Source organism: Scardinius erythrophthalmus (assembly GCF_964197995.2).
Source record: "Scardinius erythrophthalmus genome assembly, chromosome: 2".
NCBI lineage: Eukaryota > Metazoa > Chordata > Actinopteri > Cypriniformes > Leuciscidae > Scardinius > Scardinius erythrophthalmus.
In genome coordinates this window covers 27,956,563-27,982,331 of record NC_138222.1, presented here as the reverse complement: position 1 = coordinate 27,982,331, position 25,769 = coordinate 27,956,563, and the positions used below count along the sequence as shown (strand labels likewise).

The following is a 25,769-nucleotide window of genomic DNA, read 5'->3' as shown; positions in this document are numbered from 1 at the left end:
TTTTTACAGTACACCGGTATAGGATGGGGATGGTGTTACAGAGCTGAAGGTGTGAGACTGTCAAGGATAGTAGGGTGAGGAGTGTAGTAGGGCTGGGTTTCTACTGTGACTACAGCAGGATACAGACTCAGAAACACTGGGACAGGAAGCAGGAAGAGCAGCGGTTAGTGTCTCAATGTGATTTAGACTTTTAGCTAAAGAGTGAGAATGTTTCATATTACGAGGAAGATGTTAATCTCACAGATGGGTTCAACTGAGGCTATTCCTATTTAAGTAAAAAAAGAAAAAAGAAAATGACAATAAGAAGACAGATCTGCTTTATCTGCTTAATTGTCTTCACAGAGTCGCCACAGTGAATGAGTGGATCTATTTATAACGCTTTATAGCTACAGTAATATTTTGGGCTTGTCACTTTATGGGCACTTCTCTACTATAAATACAGATGCCATCTTATCAGACGTCATCTCTCTGAACAAACAAAATGGTGGACAGAAGCATGAAAAGCTTGAGACGGTCAGATCAACCCCTTACCTATGTCATTTAAGCAGCTCTGAGAGCCTGTAGCGTAACAGCAATGCCTTCACAGGACACAACCACACACAACAGTGAAGACAAAGAAACTAGGGAATGACCAGCCAGTCCTAGAGACCAGCCAGAGGTTTAAAATGAAGCTAATAAGGATAAATGAACAGGCTCATGTATACAATAGTAACAAATGAGAAAGTAAAGTTAGAACTGCAAAACGGCAGTAAAGAAAACAGGACACAGGAAATGGGAACTGAAACGGGGAGAATGCCAAACAATGTGACACTGACACCTTGTGGACAAAGTGTTTCACCAGGAGCGTAAAAACTGAACATTCTGGAAGGAATCGGTATGTAAGAGCACTCCAAAGAGCACTGAATCATTTATCAAATTTAGTAATAATTTCAACACCAATTTAATGGGTAATAGTTTGCCGTTCACTAAATCTACATTCTTACCATGTTTTTGCTTCAAACTTTTTTGGATTCCTGCAACGGTACATAAAAATATGTGCTTCCATTTAAATGATGTCAAGAATAAAACACTGCTCACAAAAAATGATAAGTGACAAGAAACAAAAGACAATTTCAGAAAGACAATAAATGACACAGCAGACTCCATGAGCTTTTAAACACCACACATTCAAGACCATGAACATGAACCTGATGTGAAATGGTGAGTATGACAGCGAGATGTGTGATACACCATCAGGACCTGATGTAACGAGAGTTCTTAATCCTAAACTTTACAGGAAGTGCCCTTTACCTAGATTTCCTGTATTGTAAACTCTTTTATTATCTCTGTGAGAGAAGGAGCTGGACTGAGCACATACCGTCTTTATAGGTCAAACTGCCTGAGGAGAATTTTTTGCGGTGTGTGCGTGCGTAGTCCTGAAGGTTGGGGGCACTAGAGGAGCCCCCCAGGACGGTGGTGCTGAAGAGACCAGCGCACTGAGAGCCTGCAGAGGGGGTTAGATCACGGAATTAGTGTGCACACCAACCACATGCACTTATTAATCAAAACACAGCAGTTACTGCAGAGGGAGTGAGAGGACTATAAAATCTTAATATATGACTCATGCCAAAACCATTATGGTTTGGCTTACATCAATGACAGGCTAGTAGAGCGAAATCTAATGAACAAAAGACAGAAGCAATGTTCTGGTCAGGGAAAGTATATACATTATATCAATTAGGAGCAATTATGATCACAAAAAAAACCTTAGCAAAACAGTAGATCAGTATGATATTAGTGAACATTAGTGTTCACGTCATTGATAGTAGATTACACAAATTAACTTCAAATCTACAGATAGTTAGGTATGAAATATGTTGGACTGCATGCAGGATTATTTTGCTAATTTTCACCCTTGTCAAATATGTTTTTTTTACCATGCAAAATTTTTAACTTCTAAAATTGCAGCAAAATCAAGGCACTTTCTTTCATAGGCGTATAAAAAGCCAACTAAACGGTCATCACAGATTACAGCACTAAATAAAGCACTAATTTATTTAAAACAGTTTAAATAGTCTACAGCAAAACGCAGAATGATTAATCCAAAATGTCTAAAAATTAACAGCAGCATCCCACCATCATGCAACAAACTCCGTCTCTGTCTGGATCTGAAGTGTGTATCCACCAATTTCCTAGGTAACGTCTATGCAAGTGGTCAGCTAATGGCTTTTACACCCGAAATAACATGCAATATAGTGTTGCCTTGGATTGAGAGGGTGTGTTCCTGTCAGGGAGAAGAGATAAACAGCAGTTGTTGAGGTTGACTGAGACAGACACATGATACCAACCTAATCCGCTCTGCTTCATCTCTGGAGACTGACGTGAGCAGGAGGGGAAGAGGCGATAGCTTCCCCCTTTAGAGGATGAGCTTTCCGATAGGACCTGTGCACAGACACAAATAGAACTGTTGAATTATGGTACATAAAACCCAGCCAGATTCAGTCAATTTGACACCACAGAGATTTACAAAGCACACTGTACAATGGTTGGCATAGTAGGTTTATTGAGTGTGATGGCGGCTGTGATACCTCCATGGAGCCAGTCTTGCGATTCCGGATCAGAGGGGATTTCCTTTGGGTGCTGATGGCCTCCGAAAGGGGCAAGGCGCGGTCGGGTTCATCTCGTGCAAGATTTTCCAAACTACCAGGGTCTGTTTGCTTTTGGTCATTCTATGTCAACACACACAAACACAGACATGGAAAATTCTGCTGAACAATTTTTTATTTAATAACAATTTATTAGCTGAACAACAACCTAATCCAATACATGATGAGAAAATGTAACAAATGAAAGTCTGTATACTTCAGCAGAGGCTGGACGGAAACCAAATCCCATCGGAGCGCTCTCCTCCTCAGATACTTTGACCCCAGGGCTGAAATGCAGTTCCACATGGAAGCGCTCTTCAGAGGATGGGTCCTGAGTTAACACAACATCACAACTGTCACATTTCTTTGAAAGAACTCTTTTGAGACTACACAGTCCTTACTCAAATAAAACATTGGACAGCTCAGTTATGACAGTTCACTTATGTTTATTCTGTACCTCAGTTGAGTAGAACAGACAGTGAGAGCAGGATGTACCTTGTTGTTGTCTTCGTAGAGCATAATGACGATCTGGGTCATGTAGTTGAGCTCAGACACTGCACTTAGATAATCCATGGCTCTCTTCCACTGCTGGTCCTTCTCCTCCTGAAACATCATATGTATCCTTTAACATTTAACTGAAACCACAATCAAAGGTTCTTGCTAAAAAAAAAAGTGTTCTTGTTCTCTCTTATTTTTCTGCATTTGTACTGGAACAGCAGCGGTTTCTTTGGGTACCACTGTACACAAATCAGAGCTGCGCTATAAAAACTACTTTATACAGAGGTAAGAGGAAAATAAATACCATCGAAACTTTTCTGAAGACAGTAAGTTCCCTTTAGCGATACAATCATATAAACCCCCACCCCCAATACAATATTTATGTTTTTCTTCCTTTATTATTTCAAGCATAGCTTGTTGTGCCTGGTGCAAAATTTGCTCTGTTGGCACATCTGTGTTGTCCTCTTTGTATCCGTTTTCTGCCAAAGCTAATTTATGGCCGGTCGACCAGTGCATCTCTAGCTGAATATTATCTCTAATAATGAAGTTGCAATTCAGTAAATTAAAAATGTTAACTTTAAATTAAATACTGAATAACACAATACAGTTTACAAATTATAATCAAGTACTTTGTATGTGCTTTAATATATCAACATATCAAAATAATTGTACTTCGTTGAAAGCACAACAAAAGATTAATAAAGCATACTAATTAAAAACGTAATTTGGCAATATTACAAAGTGCACTTTTTACATGTGTTAAGCATAGTCATGAAAGACAGTAGACAGGTGTCACTTCGATTCTCTATTTTCCTCGTCATTTCACTTTATAATATAATACTTACATCCAATAGGCCGCCATAACGGAAGATGCTAAGCAGGGAGTGGACGTGACTCTCACTCGTGAAATACAGCCGAGTTCGGACATGCCTGCCTGGTGACAGCACACCACGTGAGTATCTGGGATACAAAGATATGGACAAATCTCTTATGGTCAATAGGAGAGACCAAATAAAAGAAAAAGGAGAGATGAGAGTAAAAAACAGGGCACTCACAGAGGATGCAGCTTGTTTACAGACTCGTCCTCATGTGTCCTCTGAAGGTCCAGTAGAATTTTCTTTACTAAAGGCAGACAGTAGGCATATGCAATATCCAGCTTTTCCACGTTATTAATGCCATACTCCTAAAAAATAAATTAAAAAAAAAGTAGTTTACAATCAGATGTACAATAGCAGATCCTGGCTTTGTACTGGGTAGAGGTGTTTAAAAAAACCCCCAAAAAAACAAGGGATAATCCACGGTTAGCTGTGCATTAAACGATTTTAATGCATGACGTGGAGGCAAAGAACCGCCTGATGCCTCTACAAAGTGCATTCAAATCGTTTTAACAACTAACCGTGGATTATCCTGTTTATACCATATGATCATATGCAAGCACTGACAACATAAAAGGTTAGTTCACCCAAAATTGAAAATTTTGTCTTTAATTACTCACCCTTCGTGTTGTTCCAACCCCGTAAGACTTTCGTTCATCTTTGGGAACACAACCGCTGTTACACTACGTGAACTCACTCAGAGGCCCACACAGAAGAAAATGAATAGCTGAATAAAGTCGTTATTTTAGTTTTTAGTATTCTCGTCACTTGATAAACTTGTGGTTGAGCCACTGTAGTCACTTGGACTATTTTAAACATTGTCTTTACTAACTTTCTGGGCCGGCAAGTTTCAGTTACAGAGAAGCCTATGGAGGAGTGAGTCAGCTCTCAGATTTAATCAAAAATATCTTAATTTGTGTTCCGAAGATGAACGAAAGTCTTACGGGGTTGGAACAACATGAGGGTGAGTAATTATGACTGAATTTTAATTTTTGGGTGAACTAACCCTTTAAAGTTACTGATGTTTGCAGCACAATATTTGACCGAAAGGGTCAAATTGCTGAATTTTCGGCAGTTGTGGTTCATTAGATTTAGCATTCAGCCACTTTGAATCAGACACAGAGATAAAGTAGTGCGTAAGATTACATCTATTGATTTTGAATGAATGAATTATAGCATTTATTTGAATTATCGAGAGAGAGAGAGAGAGAGAGAGAGAGAGAGAGAGAGAGAGAGAGAGAGAGAGAGAGAGAGAGAGAGAGAGAGAGAGAGAGATTCGTACCAGCATCTGTTCAGTGTCTCTCTCTTTTTACAACGAAGCTGTGAGTTTAATTACTTCAGAATAGCGATGTAACCCCCACTTTGCTGAGAAATATAATGTGGCGATTCAGTAGCGAAGCTATTTTATTACTAAAAGTCACAGGCCAGTGTTGGCAAGTTTCTGTGCTGCTGAATATTTCTGTGTGCGCAGCGCGATCTTTGCTCTCTGTGTGCGAGTGACGTTTGTGTGTGCTCTTCAATGAAAACGGCACATTAATATAGAATAGTGATTAAACTGACTTGGAAATACCTGTGCATTAAATGTTTTTTTGCACACCTTCCAGCCAATCATATTTGAGTATTCATGGAGACCATGGTATAACAAAAAATAAATAATCTTTTATTACCTAGAAGACTAGATTACAGTACACAAGAGTATCACTATTTTGTAGCAAGTCGATACGACTCCCATTCAACAAGATAAGTAGCTCAATTCTACTGCTGTTGGCAAGGTTTATATTGTTAACTAAAACTAAAAAACAAAACAAAAATAAAAACAATTTAAATTTCTTGAAAAAATAAATAAAAAATATATTAAAACTGAAATACAATAAAATAGATTCAGAGGTTGGACCCACTTTTGCCTTCAGAACTAACTTAATTTTAAGGCAACATTTCTTATTTACAGTTAGTTTAAGTTAAAGTACTAAAATAAAACCTATATAGACCTATTTAAAAATAAAATAACCTATATAAACTAAAACTTTAGCGAAAATTAAAATGAAAACATAAATTACAAATATAAATTCTAATTCAAAATATTTAAAAAACAATGATACTGGCTGTTAGAAGTCAAGAAGTACTTATAAGGGTTTAACAATCATTTTTTAGATTTAGTTTTACTTTTTGTTAACTTTGTGTTGTGGTATCGAGGGCTGGGTGATATGTGAATAAAGAATTTAAATAAACATTTTTTCTTGAAGAAAGTAATAGCTAATGCTCGTGAAAATATCTAGTGAAATACTTGTTTTCTGACAAGCCCTATTCACATAAGCAAATGAAGAAAAATAAACTTTATCTAAGGGCAAGACATACAGATTTCCTCACACACCTGAGGTATGACAATGTCGGCTAGAGCTCGAGAGAGCTTGAAGAGTTCGCCTGTGTCCTCCAGGCCCAGGGAGCTGTTGTGCTGCACGTCATACTTAACACAGTCATAAATGTCAGGAATCTTGCTGATGTCGTAGCGGCCGCTCTTCATGCGGAAGTCCCGTTCCAACTTAGACCAGCGCTGCAGCATCATCTCCAGTGTCTCGCTGTGGTACAGCTGTAAATCTGAGAGAGGCAACTCAAACTCATTTACTCAGGTTGTATCAAGTTTATCTGTATGGCCTTTTAAAGTGCGCTTTTCTTTTCAGTCTTTTTTTATGTGAGCACAGAGCAATCACCTGCTGATTTGGGGTCTTCAAGTCTTTTGCGGATCTGTGAGGTGAGGCTCTGGACAAGGGTGTAGACTTGATCACACATACTCACTGGATTCTCCACAGCCTTCATAGAGTTCACCAGAGAGCTGCTGCATGTTGGAGCCAGCTGGAGAAACAAAAGAGATGAAGTGGACACAGATGTGCTTTTCATATCAAGTCAGCGGAGGGACTGAAATACACCCCATAGTTCAAAAGATGTTTGACGCTCTGATTTACCCTGTCAAAGTCTTCTTCTGTGAAGATTTGATCTTTCTGCATGATCTCATGAAGTCTGGCCTTAACCCTCTGCTGACAGCCGCTGAGGGAGTCAATATCGTTATCCAGCAGGCCGTTCATATTTGCACTCTTCACCATCTGGACCAGGATGGGTGTCAGTTCCCCTTCCAGTGCCAAGAGACCCTGCGAGGCAGACAACCAACACCAGGTTAACATCCTCTGATAACTTTATATCTTTAAACCTTAGAAGACCTGTATTTGTTGTGGCTGAGGACCTTTGCAAATGCAGCAGCAGTCATTTGCACCCTGCCCTCATCCGAGGCATAGATCTTGAGGTCATGCCGGTAGGTGCTGTGTAACCTGAGCAGGCCACAGCCTGGAAAGCCAGCGTAATCCCCTATAAGTCAAGAACATAACATTCACAGAGAAAAACTTGGTGAGACTAAATAGCCATATAGAACAAGGGTAATCAACCCTGTTCCTGAAAACCCACTGTCTTTCCAGGGTTTATCTCCAACCATAATCAAGGTCTTAACTGTCAATTAGAGGCATGGGTGTTGGAGAAGGCTGGAATGAAACTGCAGGATAGTGGGTCTCTAAGAACAGGGTTAAACACTACTATTATTAAGTCTGAAGGTTAACAGGTCAAAGTTAACATGTCCAAAAGGTTATTTTGCTGTAAAATCTCATTCACTCAAATTTGGCAACCTCAGACACATTGAACCAAGTTTGATGTCACTGAAAGTAAACACCATTGGTTGTTCCATATTACACAACCAATCAGTAAGCAAAAGGTAAATGCAAATCTAATTTGCAAGATAAGGAAGAATGAAAGATTATCAGTGAACAGTAGTTAAAATGTAAGTCTGTTCCTCAAACAAAAGTATCAGAAGACTTACAGCATAGTCATATGAACAATATGGTTTTGTGACACTTCTATGGTGTGAAAGAAATAAAAAAAATACTGCTGCACAGAAAATAAGCAGAAATTATAGCTAAGAACAAACAGGGAAATGGGAAGCATATAATACGAAGACTGCTGATGAGGCACTGGGTTTTATCCCAAAATTGGGTAACACTTACTAAAACCTTACATTTTATAAACTTCAAGGATCTTAGAATAAACGCTTCACAGATCTTTGGTTAATAGAGTGCTGCATTTTTGTAGGCCAACCCAGAGGTTTGCATCACTCTGGTTTCCTCAACATCCATTAGCTTTTGGATTATTGCAGAAAATAAGCTCTGTGACAAAAGTTTATAATTCTTACACATTTTGTCAATCAAGATAATCTTCACAAATGAACATGTTTATGAATATTGAAGCTTAAATACAATCTGCAGCAGCTGAAGTTAAGCTATTAAGAACTTCACCACAGTTGCATGACATCAACTGCCTTTTTCAAGATACATAAAAGCTAGAAGAATTCACGAGTGGGGTATAACTGATATAGTATTTTTATGTCATAGAATAAAATGTGAAACAAATCCTGAGCTTGTGTTAACCACAGACATTTAACCAAAAACCAAAAAGTCCATTGACCTCTGGACAATGAAAGTTCCTAAAGTTCCTAAATGATCATTTCCTGGTTTTAGGACTTTGCAGCACTCTATGTGCATTACATTTTAGTTTAATTATTCATTACTCAACTGTAAGTCAGTTATTTAACTATGGTTAATATATTCATATTTGAAAGTTCACCAAGTACTGATTTATTAACCATTATATAATGTTTGTAGATGACTGAATGACTGAAAATGTCATCCGATATTGAGTCACCGTCATTAATATGAATGTTAATCAGTTAGATTTAGGTATAATGTTGGATTAGAAAGGTGTAATAAGGTGCTGAAAGCATCAGATTTGTGGACTCTAGAAAAATAACATCTAAAGGGGTTCTCAACACTGATCAAACACACCAACGCAGTGCCAGGCGCGACGCAAGTGTCTTTTGCTAGTTTCAGCCGACGCAGTTATCATTTTCAACGTGTCCTGCGCCACGCTGTTTAAATAGCAAATGCATTTGCGCCCATTTGTGTGCTGGTCTGAAAACAAGGTGTGTTCAGGCGCATTGTTGGTACGTTGTTATTTTGAGGCAACTGAAACCTGGTCTAAAGTAAAGAAAATTGTCATTTAAACTTTGTTTCATTTGTGGCAGTTTGCACGTAGGCTTGCTGAAAAGATGCTCAACTACTTCTCTGCGGCAACACTGCTGCAGTGCTGTCATATCTGGATACCGGGAGCCGTTATAAAACTCTATCGCATGTTTATTTTTTGCCATTTTAGGACGAGTAAAATCTACATTTGTAGCTTCAACAACCAGATGCAGTTTGTCCAGTTTCATCTGGAATGCGAAAAAAAAAAATCTCTCTTTCAGTCTTTTAATTAATGGGAGCTATCCAATCAGAAAAAACACATGAAGTGACCAGGTACACATGAACGATGTTACCACAATGCAACACATTCATTTCGATGTGTGTGGAATATTTAATAAGGACTCAATACTGAATATCTATACTGAATTTATAGCATTGACTATGTATAACGGGACAAGCTGCAAAGCTGTCAGTCAGTAACTTGTGTGCAGGTGATGCGTAGTGGTCGCGCGGCACGCTTTTTATTATTTTAATTCTTACACTTTAATAGTATATATAACTCCTACCTTAATATAACAAGCTGTGTTACTATGAGGAATGATTACCTCAAAATGCAGATCTGTATGCAGGTACGAGGTACTTTATCTGAATGAAATACATACATCTCTCTCACTTTTGCTCAAGTGCCAGCGATTAACCCTCAGCATGCCAGTGTTGGCACGGCTGCCATAGGTTGCCGACCCCTGGCTTAGATCGTTAAAATAGGGCTCCTAAGTGACAGACAAACAGGAGGTTGTTTTTTTCCACCTTGACCTCCAGGATACATGCAGCGGAAAGCCCTGCCGAGTTCTTCAGCCTGAACTCTGCCTGCTGGAGTCAGCTCCCCCCCCCACTTCAGCACCAGCAGTATAGAGGCGCCTTCCTTACGGGTATCTGCACAAAACACAAACAGCAGCACCACAATGCATGACATGATTAAAGCCAAACACAACTGAGTTTCTTGATCAACAATCCTCGTACCTTCCTCCTCACTGGATGTTTTGGGCTGTCCATGAGGAAGGTAGGTTAGCTGCACTTTCCTATTGATTCCAGAGAAATGACCATACCTGTAAAAAAAATAGAACAGATCAGGGACAATGTAATTAGGGTATCTACAGGCCCCAAAGAAGTTTACTTTCCACTTCCCTGTTCTTGACTGACATCTATATTAACATAGCCAGAAGCACCTGCCAGAACAGCTGCTCAGAAATCCATCCAGTGCATCTATGAGTGATGCTTGTCAAGAGTTGTGAAAGGGGACACTGCGATTTCATTGTGTCATAGGACAAAACTTAATACTGAGATTCTAAAAATACTGCATGTTGGGAATATCACTGAACATAGTGTTCATTTACAACATCCTTCAACTGAATCTCCTTTAAGACATGTTACATATATATCTCTTTTAATACACTAGAAATATTATTGTATTTTTCTTAAAGAAAGCATCTGTTAAGAATATGATGGAAATTAACGTATTGTTTTATATAACACCCGAGCTAGTAAAGCTTGTGTCTGGAAAATATGTCGTGTCAAAAGACTTAAAAGGAGGCCACCAAGGAAGACTGCAAGTGTGCCAGTTTGCATGGCCCAGTTAACATCTTACATTAACGTACATTTCTAGAACGGTCTTCAGTTGTTCAAGCTTGGACTTCTTCTCTTCAACTTCACAGTCAGTATGCTGTCCTATATCTGCCAAGAGTGTCCTAGTAATGTCCAGAACTTCCTGTGGAAACACAGATATGGAGTAGCACAGCAGGTTTTAACAATAAATTCAAGGTTTAAATGAGTTGTTCTCAAACAGCGGGCCAGGGGCCCACTATGAGGGCTCAGCAAACTTCCAAGGGGGCCTCAAGATGACTTAAAATTATGTCAAATAAGGTATTAAAAAACAGGTATTGAAATAAGTTTAAAATGAGCCAAAATCGTGTTTCTTATTTTAATTTACCCCCTCAAAACCCTTTTTTCCCCCCTTTGAAGCACCAGGATTCCCAGAGTCTTGGAAAACCTCAATATATGAGCAAGTCTAATTTTAAAAGTTTGATTGTAGACCTGGGCCCGTATGTATAAAACTTCTAAGAAATGCTCTTGAGAATAGTCTGTGTCAAAGTGTCAAAAAATTCTTAGTAAAAAGTAGGACTTCTCTAAGAGTAGGACACTTTTATAAAGAAGCTAAAAGCAACTTTCAGTAAAGTCGAAGACTGATTCTTAAGTGCTGACTGAAGTGGCACTTAAGTGCTGTGAACTAAGGACTACAATGATGTCAACTCAAAATGGCTGCCCTCAACCACTTTATAAGCCAATAGTTTGCCTGCAAGGGTGAGGTCACCGCAGCATGACACTAATCATTTAATGTAATTATAATAAAATCATTTAATTAAGACATGGAAACTTTAATACTTAAATTTATTTTTAAAAAATTGTTTTGCATTGTGCAAAATTATCGCAAATTAGCATTGATGCTGTAGAATCCTTTTCTATTGATAGATGTCTGCTGATTTACAGTTGGAGCAATGATGCAAACATGAGTTCCATCAGTGGATTCAACAACTCAGGGAAGCTTGCAATCCTCATAAAAGTGGCTTGATTTTGCTGCAAGATTTGAAGATCAGTTGGAAAGTCAATGAGTGGCCAAAATGAAGACATAACTGTCAAACTGTAGAAATATTTTTTAGCCAGGCTATCATACAAAGAAATTATGGACACATGAAAAAACAAGAGAGGAGAATGAAATATTAATAACTGACTATGTTGCAGACAATGTATGATCTTCTCCTGTGAGCTTTTTAGTTTTTCTAAAACCTGCAGCTGTAGTTTGTCCTTTTTTGTCAACAATATTATTGATCTGCCTGCATTGACACCATTGTCTGAGAACTGAACTGAGCTGGACGATGACATGACTGTTTTCTCTAGAGTGAATAAATAGAAATAAATAAATAAATAAATAGATAGATTACTGATGATTTTTACAATGGAAATTAATCAACACTGAACGTACTTAAGCTGGACAATGACACTATTTTCTTCTAGAGCTGCTGTACAGCCAAAACTAACTTTTTTGTAATCAATGTAAATCTGGTTTGAAACAATCTGAATTGTAAAAGCACATCACTTTTGGCCACTACTGTATGTTTGGTGTGGTCAGTTTCACAATAGTGCTATTTCAGACCCTGCTTACTGTGGAATGATGAGCTCAGAGTCATCTGCACTGCTGCATTTTTCCAGTCGCCAAAAATGTAATTATTACTTTCATTTAATTTCATTTCATTGCTATAAAATTTCTTAAAGGTTAGTTACAAAAAGAATATCTTGATGATCAACTCCGTCTTTATTTAACTCCCATACATAATATTTTTGTTGAAAGGTGCGTGGCCTTCTCCTCTCTGCTGCCGTCTTGTTACTCCTAATTAGGTTAGGATACCTCTCCAGCACTCTTAAATAATTTAGGAGCTGAGACCTAGTCTTGACACTTAGGAACCTTTATGAATCACACTTATTCTTAAGTTTAGGAATAAGAGTGAAATTATGTAATTCTTAGAATTTTCACAATGCAATTATTTTATTTTTAATTATGATTATTTTAGTTTATTTTTTTAATTTACAGAAAACAGCAGTGCCCATAGATTACGATAAGTTCTAGTGCCCATAAATTAATAAGTTCTAGGGGGTCAATAAGGTTGAGAATGTAATAAGGTTGACAAATTCAACCAAAATATAAAAAATAAAATCTATAATAATAATAATAAAAGAATTTACAAAATTGTTACCAGGGATATATTGGGCCAAGATAGTTTCTGAAATGAGTAATATATTTGAGGAGTTGGTATTGGAGCCTTTATTTTTGATTCTTGGTTTGCCTGATAAAGCTTCGATTTTATCAAAAGAAAAAAAGACTGTAAAATCTTTTGCAGCTAGGAAAAACATTTGGACAAGTGACAAGACTTTGACTATATCGGGATGGCACAAGATGTTGATGGAATTAATATTCAAATTGTCTAGTTAATGGTCAGCCAGTCCAGTTTTATAGTGTCAACTATTCTGCAGAAGGGTTTTCCCATTCATGTGCCCCAAGTGAGAACATAATGGTTTTAAACTTGTATTGCACTGCAGTTATGTATTTAGTGTATTTATTTATTTTTACTTTATTATCTTATTTATAAATTTTTTACTTTTAGTGACCTAGGATAAATGTGCTCATTATTACTTCAGCAGATTTTTTATTGTGATTGAGTGTTTCTGTTTTAAAGTTAGAACATGTTTAATAAATGTATATATTTTTTTTTAAATGAATAAATAAAAATTGTTACCTGGAGTTGTTTGGGTTTCTTTAGCTTCAGCTTGCCCGTTTTATATCCACCATATTTCTCAAAAAGCTCAAAAAACCTAGAAGAAAGGAAAAAGCACCATATTTTTGCCATTTTGATATCAGTAATGCTTTAAGTGATTAAGTCTATTAAGCAGGTGGCAAGAACACACATGGGATTCCGCACTTCCATCTTCATCTTCTGCTTTGGTGTACGATCTCCATGACGGATCACAGCTATTACGCAGCGCAGCTCCATCCTAGCGAAGAAGAAAAAAAGTCATTTTGATGCAATATCATAATAGTTAACTTAAGAGTGGACACCTTAAAAATATATGAATGTTGTTGCATTAGACCAAAAAAAATAAAAAAATCAAGTGGAAAGATGAATTTTACTGTCAAGTCAAATGGCAAGATATAAGTGTAGCATGTGATACGCACATGGTGCCTGATGTAGTGGGTACAATAGGAATGTCCTCTGCCTCTGTAGGTATGGACCACGGGATCTGGAACTGAGGAGCCAGCTCCCTCATCACAATATTTCTGAAAGAAAGAACAAGCCAAACTCATCCTGTTGTGCAATTTTGCAACTATATGTTAATATGTTTGAAATACAAAGATTTTGAATCTTTATCTGATGATAAAGATCTTTATCTTAATCTCATTAGGCTTTACCCCAGGATCTTAGCACAGTCGTCATAGTATTTCATGGAATTCTTCACAAAGCTAAATCCATTGACATCACACACATACGAGTGGCCGTTGGCTCGGAGGAGGTCGAATCCACACACTGTTTGCTACAGTGTAAAAAGTATTTGAGAACAAAATCAGCATGAACAGGTTAAACCCTTGAAACATTTTCAGTCTGCAAATTCTTTCTTGTACATTCATAATTTCATTCTTGAAACCAAGAAACGAGCAGCTGACCTTGAATGCCAAACACACTTTACGGGCCACAAGCTTCTCCATGGCAGTGAGCATGACTGGGTAGCGGATTTCTTTGCCTTCACTGTCTCGCTCAACTTTCCCGTCAAGTGCAGGGGACTTGCGAGCTTCTGCGTGAGCGTAATCTGGCCCAACTGTGTACACCTGTAACAAAACAAACACGCACAAAAGAATGTTGCTGCTTCTCTAAAAATGTACAAATGAAACAAACACACAAGAAAGCAGAACTATGCTCTATATAGATCAAGAGCAACAGGGTAATGCTGAGTAGAAAAGAAGGTAAATTATTTAGCACCTTCACATCTGTTCCATCGGTTGGCATGAACTCTTCATAGATATAGGAGCCAGTTTTCCTCACACTGCTCTCTGGAGAGTAAACACTACTTCTGCTCCCAATCTGAAACAGAGACACATTCACACTCAAATGTTACAATTTTGCCATCGTGCAACATATTAACAGTTTTGTACACAGTTTTTCTATTAAACTATAGTTTATATCACTGTAGGCAGTTCTAGTAAAACTACTTTGAACATAGCTAACAAAGTTAAAAGCTGCTCATAATTCTAAGAAAATAAACTCCAGTAAAGTTACAAAACTATACACTACAAGTTACAAAACAATAACTAGTATTTAAGCTATTTTGAGGGGCGTTTTTGTTTTAATTTACAAGAATATACAATTTATTTAAAAGACAGCAGTATTTAATTGGCAACACAATGAGCATCACAATTAAGGTAACAGTAACAAACTCAAACACATACATTTATATTAAATACAATTGATAAAACTAAAATACAGCCCGATTTATATAACTGAACCAAATAAACATCTGAATTTAAAGCTGAAGTAAAGTGTAATTTTTGTGACACTAGTGATACCAAATGAAGTAGTTGCTTTTCAATAAGGTTCATGAACATTCCCCCATCTGGTATTGGTTGAAAAAACAGATTGTTCTGTCCCAAACTCATGGCATTAGCTGGGCCAGTGTTACTGTGTCAGGCTGGTCGAGATGCTCAAAAAACAGAGTGAGGTTTTGATAGAGCCACACTGTAAAACTTTTCAGGGAGTTAACATGCAGGTGGCTTGCTTATAAATATCCCAGCGTATTTAACTGGGATAATAAAGTAGTTAAACACTTAAGCTTTAACCATTTAATTTGCAACAAAAAAGAATATGTAAAATTCAGGGACAACTACAGGGCAAGAGTGCTCCAGGGATGATGTAATTTTGTTGGCCAACTCATAAATTAGCGTTATTCGGTTTCCTAAGCAAAAAGCCAAAAGGGTTGTTCTATTAGCTTTAGAAAATAAGCTCTGTTACCAACAAAAGTTTATGATTCTTAAACGCTTTGTTAATCAAGATAATATTCCCAAATTACTTTTATGAATTTTGACACCTAAATATATTTGCCAAAAGTAAAAAGCTACAGGTAGGCTATAATTATATAACACCACAGTCACACAACTTCAAAGCCATCACTTTTCATTTATTTCAAATTTGAGCTATAGTAGTTATAGTAGATAAGATCGCAAATATAACCACAATGAGGCTGTAAAAGCTGACCAATCAGTAGATGGGTTTTCCTGTTCAGCATGATAATATTCTGCCTTTTTCAAGATACGTAAAAGGGTAAAAGAATACATAAAAGCTTAAAAACAAAATCACAAAAGGTGCTATATTGCATACTGATATATTATGTTGTAAAATAAAACGTGAAAATATCCAAGCTTGTGTTAACCACAAACCTTAATTTAGGCATTTAACCAAAAACCCATTGACTTCAGGACAATGGAACTGGAAGTTAAAATAATGCTGACTCGTTTCCAGGTTTTAGGACTTTCCTGCAGCACGCTATAACTCTGCTTGGTAAATCAGTTGTTTTAAATGAATGAATAAATGAGCTACTAAAACAAACTGAGTAGTGTTACTAGTTGCTCCCCAACATAGACTGTAGGATAAACTCTGCAATTATGTCTTTTTTTAACACAGCTGACGGGGAAGGCTAAAACAAATGTCAGCATGTTCTTCTCCGTTTGCTGTGCTTGTATGACTGAGCGGATGCAGCTCAAGCTCTATGGAATAGATAATAGGCAGCCACTGCAAAAAGACCTTCCTGAAGAGGCGTTGGCTGCCTCCCCCAGCTGAAGTTGGGTAATAGATGTACACATTATGGTCCTCGGCAGAAACAGGCTTCTCTACGAATGGTTTTAGAAAGACTTCGCCGTTAACTTCAACTTGGTCTTCTCCCTCAACCAGGTTACACTCTGTGTCAAAACAGGAAAGAAAAGTTCCAGTGAATAGAAACAATATCTGAGCAGATCGACAGATAACACAGTCATCATCTGAGACAGGACTGTAATGTGGATTTATAGCTGGGTAAATATAGCACTTTGAGTGTCATTTGTTTTAGAGCAGAATAAATTTATTCAGGTCCTCAGGGAACTGTCATAGCTGCCAAGAACATAACGGCTCAGTGGATGCCAGATGGTCACATCATGGACTTCAGAGCAATATTTGTATCCTTGGCCTGTGAAACACTTAAAATTGCTCTACATGAGGGACTATATTTACTCAGAGACTAAAATAAATCAGTGCAGAGACAAAGCAGGACACTTTGCTAATATTTCTACTTCACTGTTGGATCATGAAGAAATAAGCAAGCAAATAACAAAAGATAACTCTTTAAAAAGATATCAGGAAAACAAAACTTTAGATCCTCAAAAAAAAAGCTTTGACTGACCATCAGGTTTGTCAGGGTCACGGTTTAAAACGGCATAGCGTGGCAGATCTATCCCCTCCTCCTGCAGGATACGATACACCTCCCTCCTAAAATATTATTAACAAAGGACATAAAAAGCCTTATTCGGGTATAATACAGGATGCTGAAATGTATGCAAATATGAGATATGCAAAACTGTGGTTAATGAAAAATATGGTTATACCTATCCTGTATGTAATACTGCATATTAAGATCATTGATGAGCAGCGGGTTACGGAGCTTTGCGTAACTCACTGCCTTATCCAGGGGGAATCCTAATTCAAGAGAAAATATTACTGTAGGCATTATGGGCATGCGAATATAAAAATGACTTGTCAAAGACACAACACACTGGTAAACAAATGTGTAGACTGTTTATCAGGTATATTTATATACCAAAGAAATAGACTTAAGATGTGGTCACAATTTCTGATGTTTTGCTATTTTTTGTGGGCAGATTCCAGTCAATTTAATAGGAATTAATGATCTAAAAGGACCTTTTTGTATGCAAAAATTTGCTAATGTGATCGCACATTTTTTGTATTGACAACAGAGCTTTTTGTATGCAAAAATTCACTAGTGACCGCACATTTTTGGTCTCATTAGATTAGCTAATGATGCAATAACGTTAGGTAACTTAACAGGAGACCCCAGAAAAAGTTGCTTCATTGAGTGGTTAAAGGGACGGTTCGGAGTAATTTCAACCTAGGGTCCTTTGCACCATGACCTCGAGCCAAACACCCCACCAGAAGCTTTTTTTCCCTTGGTCGAACATTATTAAAGTTAGAGCTTATTTAGAGATATCAGCCGAATGGCTTAGTGCAGGCGCTAATGGATCCAAGGACGTATCTCGTGAATTACCCCGGTAGCGGTAGCATAAGCCATCAGGCAAGTGTTATTTAAATAAACTCCTGATGTACTTACAAACTTTCCAATGCCTCGTTGTATGAGTACATAACCTACTTGTACTTCTGTATAAGTTTGGTACCATTCTGGGCTTTATTAGTGGGGTAATTTACGAGATACAACCTTGGATCCATTAGCGCCTACACTAAGCCATTCGGCTGATATCTCTAAATAAGCTCTAACTTTAATAATGTTCGACCAATGGAAAAAAAGCTTCTGGGGGGATGTTTGGCTCGAGGTCATGGTGCAAAGGACCCTAGGTTGAAATTACTCCGAACCGTCCCTTTGATACTTCAAGAGAAACCTTATCTACAACCAGCTCAAAAGGGCACAGACACAAAACATACCTTTAGAGTGAAATGAGATCAGGCAGTCACAGAGTGGCCACTTTTCCACCGGCTCATTGAGTATGACGTCCTCTGGAAAGATGACCACTGTGATGTACTCAAACTTGCAAAGACGTTCCAAGATCTGAGTCATGGGTTTGGACTTAGATTTCTTCATCATACAGCAAATCCCCACCACGATCTGACACTCTGGAGGCTAAAAAAACAAAACAAGGATTTAAATGAGATATACATCTACCTAAACATACTTCGTTATATGTACTACTGACGATAGAAAAAAACTAAATTGTTTTCAAAAGTTCATAAATAATTACAGGAATTACTTGAAACATACTGAAAAACAAAAAAACCTCTGAAATATACAAATATGTAAAATACTAAAACATAAAATGTTTAAAATTATAAAAAAAAGAATTAGGCATCTCAAGCAATAAACTTAATGTGGTAAAAGGAAGCAGTTCAAACTGTAAAAATAAAAAATGTTTTAAAGAAATGTATACATTATTCAGCAAGGATGCTTTAACTTGATCTAAAGGATGCATTAACTTAATTTCTATTCCAAACCCCCAAGTTATTTTAAATTATAATGATATTTTATAATATTACAGTTGTTTCTATATTTTTGATAAATGAAGCCTTGGTGAGTATAAGAGAACTCTAAAAAAAAATAAAAAAAAATAAAAAATTCCAACCAACCCCATACTTGCACATTCGAAAAGAATAGCTAACTTTTTGCGTTGCAAAATAAGGTGGACATGGAAGCATGTTTCCGCTTCAGAATAAAAAGTAAAACTGGTAACTGAGATGGTGCAAAATAAGAAATGAGATAAGAAAAATAACACTTTCATAATTCTTCACACAAAAAGAAAACCCAAGTTTTGGGGCAAAAATCTGAAAAATGTCCTCAGATAAGCATGTACATGTGGTAACATCTTAAAAAAGGGATACTTTCAGTAAACTCTAGTCTACATTTTATTTCAGTTGGTAATGGGGAACCAAAGATCAAATATTTGATGTCCGATGTGTTGCTACCATAATTCCTGCTTCTATGGCTAAGAGTCTTCAAAGAAGTCTTTAATGTTACATAGAAAATATGCTTTTGTTCTCAAACTATTAAATCCCCAGGTACATGAAGGCAAAACCTCTCCATTAGACCAGTTGAAAACCATCCGTACCGAATCATCCTCCAGGTCGTCTTCGTACAGATCCATGTCTGTCCTCATGCTGGCGTAGTCGTCCAGGCCTTCGCTCTCATCCTCCGCGCAGCCCACGAAGAATCTGGGAGCGCTGCGCTGGCTCTCACCGGGGCTGCTGGGCTCTGACATTACAGTCCACAGCAGCAGCGACCCTCTGCTTCCTGCCGCGCCATCTCACGCCAACACGCAGAGCTGGAGGGGTGCGTGGCCAGACCAGCTCCGTCCCCAGCCTGCAGGAGCAGTGGTGGTGTCACCGGCAGAGTGTGTGAGTGTGAGTTAATGAGGTGGAGGGGAGGCTGAATGAGGCCTGCCAAAATGCACGTAAATAGTTATAGGGAAGGATGTGAAGTGATGGACTGATAACACAAATTCATTCTTCCTAATGTTGATGTTTTTCAGAGATCTTTGAGAAGGGATCTTTCTTTATGTGTCTCCATGCTTATGAAATACAGCATCTTCTTTCCTACAAAAATAAACAAACAAACAAACAAACAAACAAACAAACAAACAAACAGGCTTGATCAATAAGTGATCCAGTCATTTGGTGCACACATTAAATCTCTGTGAGAGAGCTGATGTTTGTATTAGCTCAAAGTCGATTGTATGATGGTCACCTTATTCAATTACAGGGATAGTTCACCCGAAAATTAAAATTCTGATATACTTTTTTTTTGGCACAATTATAGAACAAGTAGAAAACATCTGTTATCATCTCTGAAAACAACCACAAGTAAAAACAAAATGCAATAAAATACTACAAAATAAGAGTATTTAAGAATAAATATAATAGAATAATAATAATGATTATTATCATTATATTTCACAGAAAACCTTTATTTTACAGAAAACTACAGAGTGACCTGTTAACACGTAGGGGGCCTATAACTATAAATCATAAGAAAGGTCTAAGGTTTTTTTATAAATATAAAATTACTGTAATGATAAAAATCTGTGACGGTAATTTCTACATTTTTGTCAGGAAATCTAATGCATCCACCAAGAGAGAAAAAACTACAATGTACACTTCTCTACATTTGAGAAAACGTATGGATTCGCACATCATTTCTTTCTTTACTATTTTTTTTACCCAAAATAAGGTGTTTTTATAATCAGTGAGTACACAGTAATGTAATGCCTGTTTCATTCATACTCATTGCCGGAGGGCACCCTCGCACAGAAAGTCCACAAATGAGACTCACATGCCTGGTTTCACAGACAAGGCTTAAGCTAGTCCTAGAATAAAATGCATGTTTGAACTGTCTGAACTGAAAGCAACTTGCAATGACGTATCTTAAAATATGTCAGTGCCATTGTTTTGTCTCAAGATGCACACCAGTAATGTTATTTTTCAAAGGCATGTTTAAAAAAGCTACTTAAATGTCCTAATTGAACAAAGGCCTAATCCTGGTTTGATCTAAACCCTGTCCGTGAAACCAACCCAGGGCCAGTTGCATAAATAAACATAAACACTCACTTAAGACTGTCTTAAGAACTAGTCTGACCAACAAGCGAGTGGGGGTTCAATCTTCAGCTGGCTGGCAGGAGCTGGCTAGTTGTCTGGCAGTCTGCCTTTGGCAAGTTTCAGAAACCATTGATTTTTAGCAGTTTTTGTGTTTTGTATTCCTCCCTCTCTAGCTCATTTATTATGCATCTGTTGATATGATTATGTTCTTTTGCATGATTGGCGTTTTAGAGAATTGTATCCAAAATTAAACCAGTCAAATGGCCGTGATCAGACTGGCAGCTTACTGACGCTTTGCTGGGCGCTCCAGTCAGCGTGGCTGAACTGCGAGTAGAACGCGTTGTCTGTCACTCTCGCTGTAAGGAAATACATTGTTTTCTTGTTATGAATGTAATCTCATGCATTTATTCTTTAGATTTATTGATGTTTTAGATAATTTTATCCCAATTAAAGCAGTCAAATGGCCCTGATCACGACTGGTTGCTTACTGTCGTTACTGTTGCCTGCCTCTCATTCTAAGGAAATTAATCTAATTTGTATTGACACTGTCACGAGTTGTGACGATTTTAATCGTTGTGTAAAAAGTTGTGTAATAATGTAGATGCCGAGTGGCTTATTAAAACATGAATAATCCCAATAACATGAATCTTTGTCATTGTTTTGAGCATTTTCTTACAGCAAGAGTGACAGACAATGCATTGTACTCGCAGTTCATCCGCGGGTGACTAGATTGAGCGTCCAGCAAAGCGTCAGTAAGCTGCCAGTCTGATCACGGCCATTTGACTGGTTTAATTGGGATAAAATTCTCTAAAACGCCAATCATGCAAAAGAACATAATCATATCAACAGATGCATAGGCTAATAAATGAGCTAGAGAGGAAGGAACACAGAACTGCTAAAAATCAATGGTTTCTGAAACTTCCCAAAGGCAGAGTGCCAGACAGCTAGCCAGCCACTGACAGATCACGTGATATGCCAGAATAAGACTGGCAGCTGCCAGCCAGGTCACGTGACATGCCAGTGTCAGCTCCTGCCAGCCAGCTGAAGATTGAACCCCTGCTGTGGAACAAGCAGTTAATTAGGGATAATCAGTCTAACTTTTCAGATTCTGAATTAAAAAGTTAAGACCTGGGTTTCGAAGAAAAAAATTTCATGACTAACTAATGATGATTAGTCTAAGCATTTTATGCAACCGGCCACAGACCATAAAGTCATAAAACTTATGACATTCCAGGAAATCCTTTTTATGGACAAAGGCATCCAGCTATTGCTGCAGCAGCAGCTGAATAAAACGCAGACAGAGACGTTTTGACAGACAATACATGAAGACATTAAACATACAATTGCGGCAACATATGGTTTATCTGTGTTCTTCTAGACATTTTGGGTATTTTCATAAGAATAAAGAATATTTATCGATCCGCTCTGATCCTAGTGCTGCCCTTTCACCATGAAACACGCTGTGCATATATTTCTTTATTTAAACAATTACAGCCTTACGGTTTAATTTCGGTTAATCGTGCAGCCAAGGGCGTAGATTTGGTTTGAACATTGGGGGGGTTGAAGTTTGGGTCTGCATATTTTTCATGTGATCGTGGTATAAATATTGGGGGGGGTTGTAATGCATAGATTTAAATATTGAGGGGGTTATCTCCCCCCCAACCCCCCCACAAACTACGCCCCTGCGTGCAGCCCTAGATAAACCTCATACACAAACACAAAAACAAGCAGCTCGGTCTTATACAATTGTATCGCAGGCGTGCTACTGTGGTAAATTTATTCATCGCCCAAAACATTTGTTTAGCAACATGTGCGACATATGTTGCACTGCACAGCCCTAATATGAGTAGAGCGGTTTAATCCAAGTCTTCCGAAGAGATATGATCACTTTAATTGACGGTAGCAAAAACAAGTAAATGTCATTCTGCCGTTAAGAGCGTAAACTACACCATTTACATAATGCTCCAGCAGACAGCGACATGTGTCACTATAGGTAATTGGAGATGCTACAACATACTGTAACATGATCTGTAACAATAGCTTTGTTCGACTTGAACCGGTGTTGTGCCGAATTTCGACCCCCTGACAAATTATTACCCCCCTCATTGAAGTCAGTACCTGATTGCCTAATCCTAACCCCACCCCTAATCCTAACCCCTCCCCCACAACTAATCCTAAACCTACCAATACTACGGGGGTAATAATTTGGCGGGGGTCGAAATTCGGCACAACACCTGTTCAAGTCGAACAAGCCTAACGTCAGTGGCACATGACGCAATCCATCGGCACTTGTCATAAGTTTTAGTGGCACGTGACATTGACAACCGGATGTGTCACCGGATGTGCCACTAATCATAGCGGCCAATATGTATAATCATATGTGCCAATGGCTTCTGTGCATAAGATGCCATGCCACTTAAAGCTACACTGTGTAATTTTTTAAGTTGATTCTTAGCAAAAAAACATTTTGGTCTTTCAAAATTGTATGTGCTCATTAATGTGTAATTACTTCTACCAACTAATCAAGTATTCTCGTAAGCGTAGAATCTGCCATTTAGAATACATACGAGCGAGTCGCTCGAATGGCGGCAGCCATGTTGCGCCTCCATCTTGAAAATACATTAGCCAAAGAGGGACATACCTGGAAATTCAAGCTTCGCCTTTCGCGTTTTTACACTCAGTGGCACCGTGACGAATGCGAGGGGGAGATTACTCGCGACTGCCGGCAGATTTGAAATAATACGGCCACCGTAGGAGTTAAAACGCCCTCGGAATGGGAGGGGCTGGAAAGTAATATTCAGTTGGTAGTCATAAACAATTTCACCGCTAGATGGGAGAAAATCCTACACAGTGTAGCTTTAATGTTAATACCGCCTCTCTGATTGGTTACATTTAACTACCCATTAGCAGGTTTTGACTCATATATGAACTGGATTTTTTAAATATTCAAAACAACAGCACTTCTGCCTGTGTCATATTGCTTAATTATCATGTTACAGCTCCTGCCCTCACGTCAGCAGATTCTTCAGTCCAGACTAACCACAGAGCTCTGTTCTCAGATATTTTAAATACATTTGTGCCACTGTAACCAACCACACTGCAAAATCAACCCTTCACGTCAGCTGACTGACAAACATCTACACTGAATAATATAAAATAATCTTTAAATTGGTTAAAGAGACACCCCCACACCCCAATCTCATTTGACTGAAATGCTGTCAAGTCATACATTTTTTAACTGAATCAACTAGCCTAGGTAACATGATGAAGGTGGTAGCAAGCCTGAACAATTCTGACCAGTTGAATAATCCTGTAAAATAGTTAGATCTAATAAGTACAATAAATGTGCAGGAAACCTCATAACAACACACTTCAAGACTACAAGATTCAGAATAGTTTGAAAAAGCTTCCAATTTTCCAGAGGCATGCATCAAGATACTTGGGAATATAAATGAATCGATTGTCCAGTTTGAATCCATTCTTGCCATACATTTTATTTTGGGTAAAGCTGGTTCCATACTTAACACGATTATCCATCAGCTGCGCAACGTATTAGACGGTCAGAAGTATTAGACGCTCAAAATCCCCTATTTAGCCTACACCTGTTCAATTGCTTGAGGAATTCTAACATAACTTGGCCATAAGCTCTGCATAAGCTGTTTTTTCTACAGAACACATCCTATATGCTATCTACAACTATTGATTACTAGGTTACACGTATGTTGATCGGTTTATGGGGAAGGTCAAAGTCTATGGAATTTCACATTACACATGTAAAGCGTGTTTGGCTAATATCTGAAAACATAGTATTACACATGTATAACGGTGACAGCCCAGTCTACGTATCAGGTTACTAGGTAACGGTTTCAAAGCTGTATACCAATGAACATTGCAATGAATTTCCCATTAAAATGACATGAGCGAACAAACATAACATAACATAGAATTACAGCGTAATGAAACCCCAAACAGAACAACGGGGGAGAAATACACTTTATATAATTTCTTACAGGTTTCCATTTATAAATATGTAAGAGAAGACGTAAGTAGGTTGTGTGGGCTCGCTAGCTAGCAACACGGCTATTCGTTAGCTCAACGTAAACAAGACACTTTTCTTCAGCTATTGTGAAAATTGAATGACAAAGGAAGCTAATTTTCGGCTACATTAAAGCTCTTTAGTTTCATGCAATAATGCGGACATAAACTGCATTTTCCAGTGATGACTTACTACGTGAAATGCGAGGCGGTGTTGATGGTTTCACAGCTGTCCTCGGATTTGACAGGTTGTAAATGAAACCGAACTTTACTTCGGACGCAAAAATAAACAAATGCTTTCAGCCAATGAGAGAGCAGGATTTGCAAACAGACCTCCGTTGCTTTACTTGTGAGGCGATAAAAGGGCGGGACTTACGTGGTGGCAGCAGCGGGACTTTACTGCGCCTTAAGTTTTGGAATAGGGATAGTTCGCCCAATTTTTTTTTTTTTTACATTCTGTCATCATTTACTCACCCTCAAGTTGTTCCAAACCTCTATGAGTTTCTTTCATTTGTTGAACACAAAATAAGTTATTTTTAAGAATGTCGGTAACCAGAAGGTTGACGGTAGCCATTGACTTCCATAGTATATTTTTTTTCCTACTATATGGAAGTCAATAGTGACCGTCAACTATCTGGTTACGATAATTATTCAAAATATCTTCTATCTAGTATTTTAGATCAAAAACTATCATAAAATTATTGTGTAGCTGGTCAGTGAATATGA

The 25,769-nt window shown here is 37.9% G+C and overlaps 1 protein-coding gene across 7 annotated transcripts in view; it reads right to left on the bottom strand.

The window, feature by feature from the left end:
* Positions 1-25,340, bottom strand: part of ppip5k1a (diphosphoinositol pentakisphosphate kinase 1a) — a 34,372-nt gene extending 9,032 nt beyond the window's left edge. For 3 of the 7 annotated variants that reach the window (XM_081359227.1, XM_081359228.1, XM_081359231.1), the window contains exons 1-26: positions 25,237-25,340; positions 19,526-20,009; positions 18,351-18,546; positions 17,282-17,372; positions 17,080-17,165; positions 16,449-16,603; positions 14,634-14,735; positions 14,321-14,482; positions 14,069-14,190; positions 13,835-13,936; positions 13,567-13,653; positions 13,398-13,473; positions 10,707-10,816; positions 10,072-10,157; positions 9,859-9,984; positions 7,233-7,354; positions 6,958-7,140; positions 6,706-6,847; positions 6,369-6,592; positions 4,178-4,305; positions 3,968-4,082; positions 3,120-3,227; positions 2,842-2,955; positions 2,568-2,708; positions 2,328-2,421; positions 1,358-1,483 (exon numbers count right to left, since the gene is read on the bottom strand). In XM_081359227.1, coding sequence (XP_081215353.1) covers positions 1,358-1,483; positions 2,328-2,421; positions 2,568-2,708; positions 2,842-2,955; positions 3,120-3,227; positions 3,968-4,082; positions 4,178-4,305; positions 6,369-6,592; positions 6,706-6,847; positions 6,958-7,140; positions 7,233-7,354; positions 9,859-9,984; positions 10,072-10,157; positions 10,707-10,816; positions 13,398-13,473; positions 13,567-13,653; positions 13,835-13,936; positions 14,069-14,190; positions 14,321-14,482; positions 14,634-14,735; positions 16,449-16,603; positions 17,080-17,165; positions 17,282-17,372; positions 18,351-18,546; positions 19,526-19,675 — 3,148 coding nt within the window. In that variant the 5' untranslated portion in view covers positions 19,676-20,009; positions 25,237-25,340. Of the gene's footprint in view, positions 1-1,357; positions 1,484-2,327; positions 2,422-2,567; positions 2,709-2,841; positions 2,956-3,119; positions 3,228-3,967; positions 4,083-4,177; positions 4,306-6,368; positions 6,593-6,705; positions 6,848-6,957; positions 7,141-7,232; positions 7,355-9,858; positions 10,158-10,706; positions 10,817-13,397; positions 13,474-13,566; positions 13,654-13,834; positions 13,937-14,068; positions 14,191-14,320; positions 14,483-14,633; positions 14,736-16,448; positions 16,604-17,079; positions 17,166-17,281; positions 17,373-18,350; positions 18,547-19,525; positions 20,010-25,236 lie in introns of all 7 variants that reach the window. The other 4 variants (XM_081359225.1, XM_081359226.1, XM_081359230.1 and 1 more) reach the window with 2 other exon arrangements.
* Between the last annotated feature and the right edge of the window lie 429 nt (positions 25,341-25,769).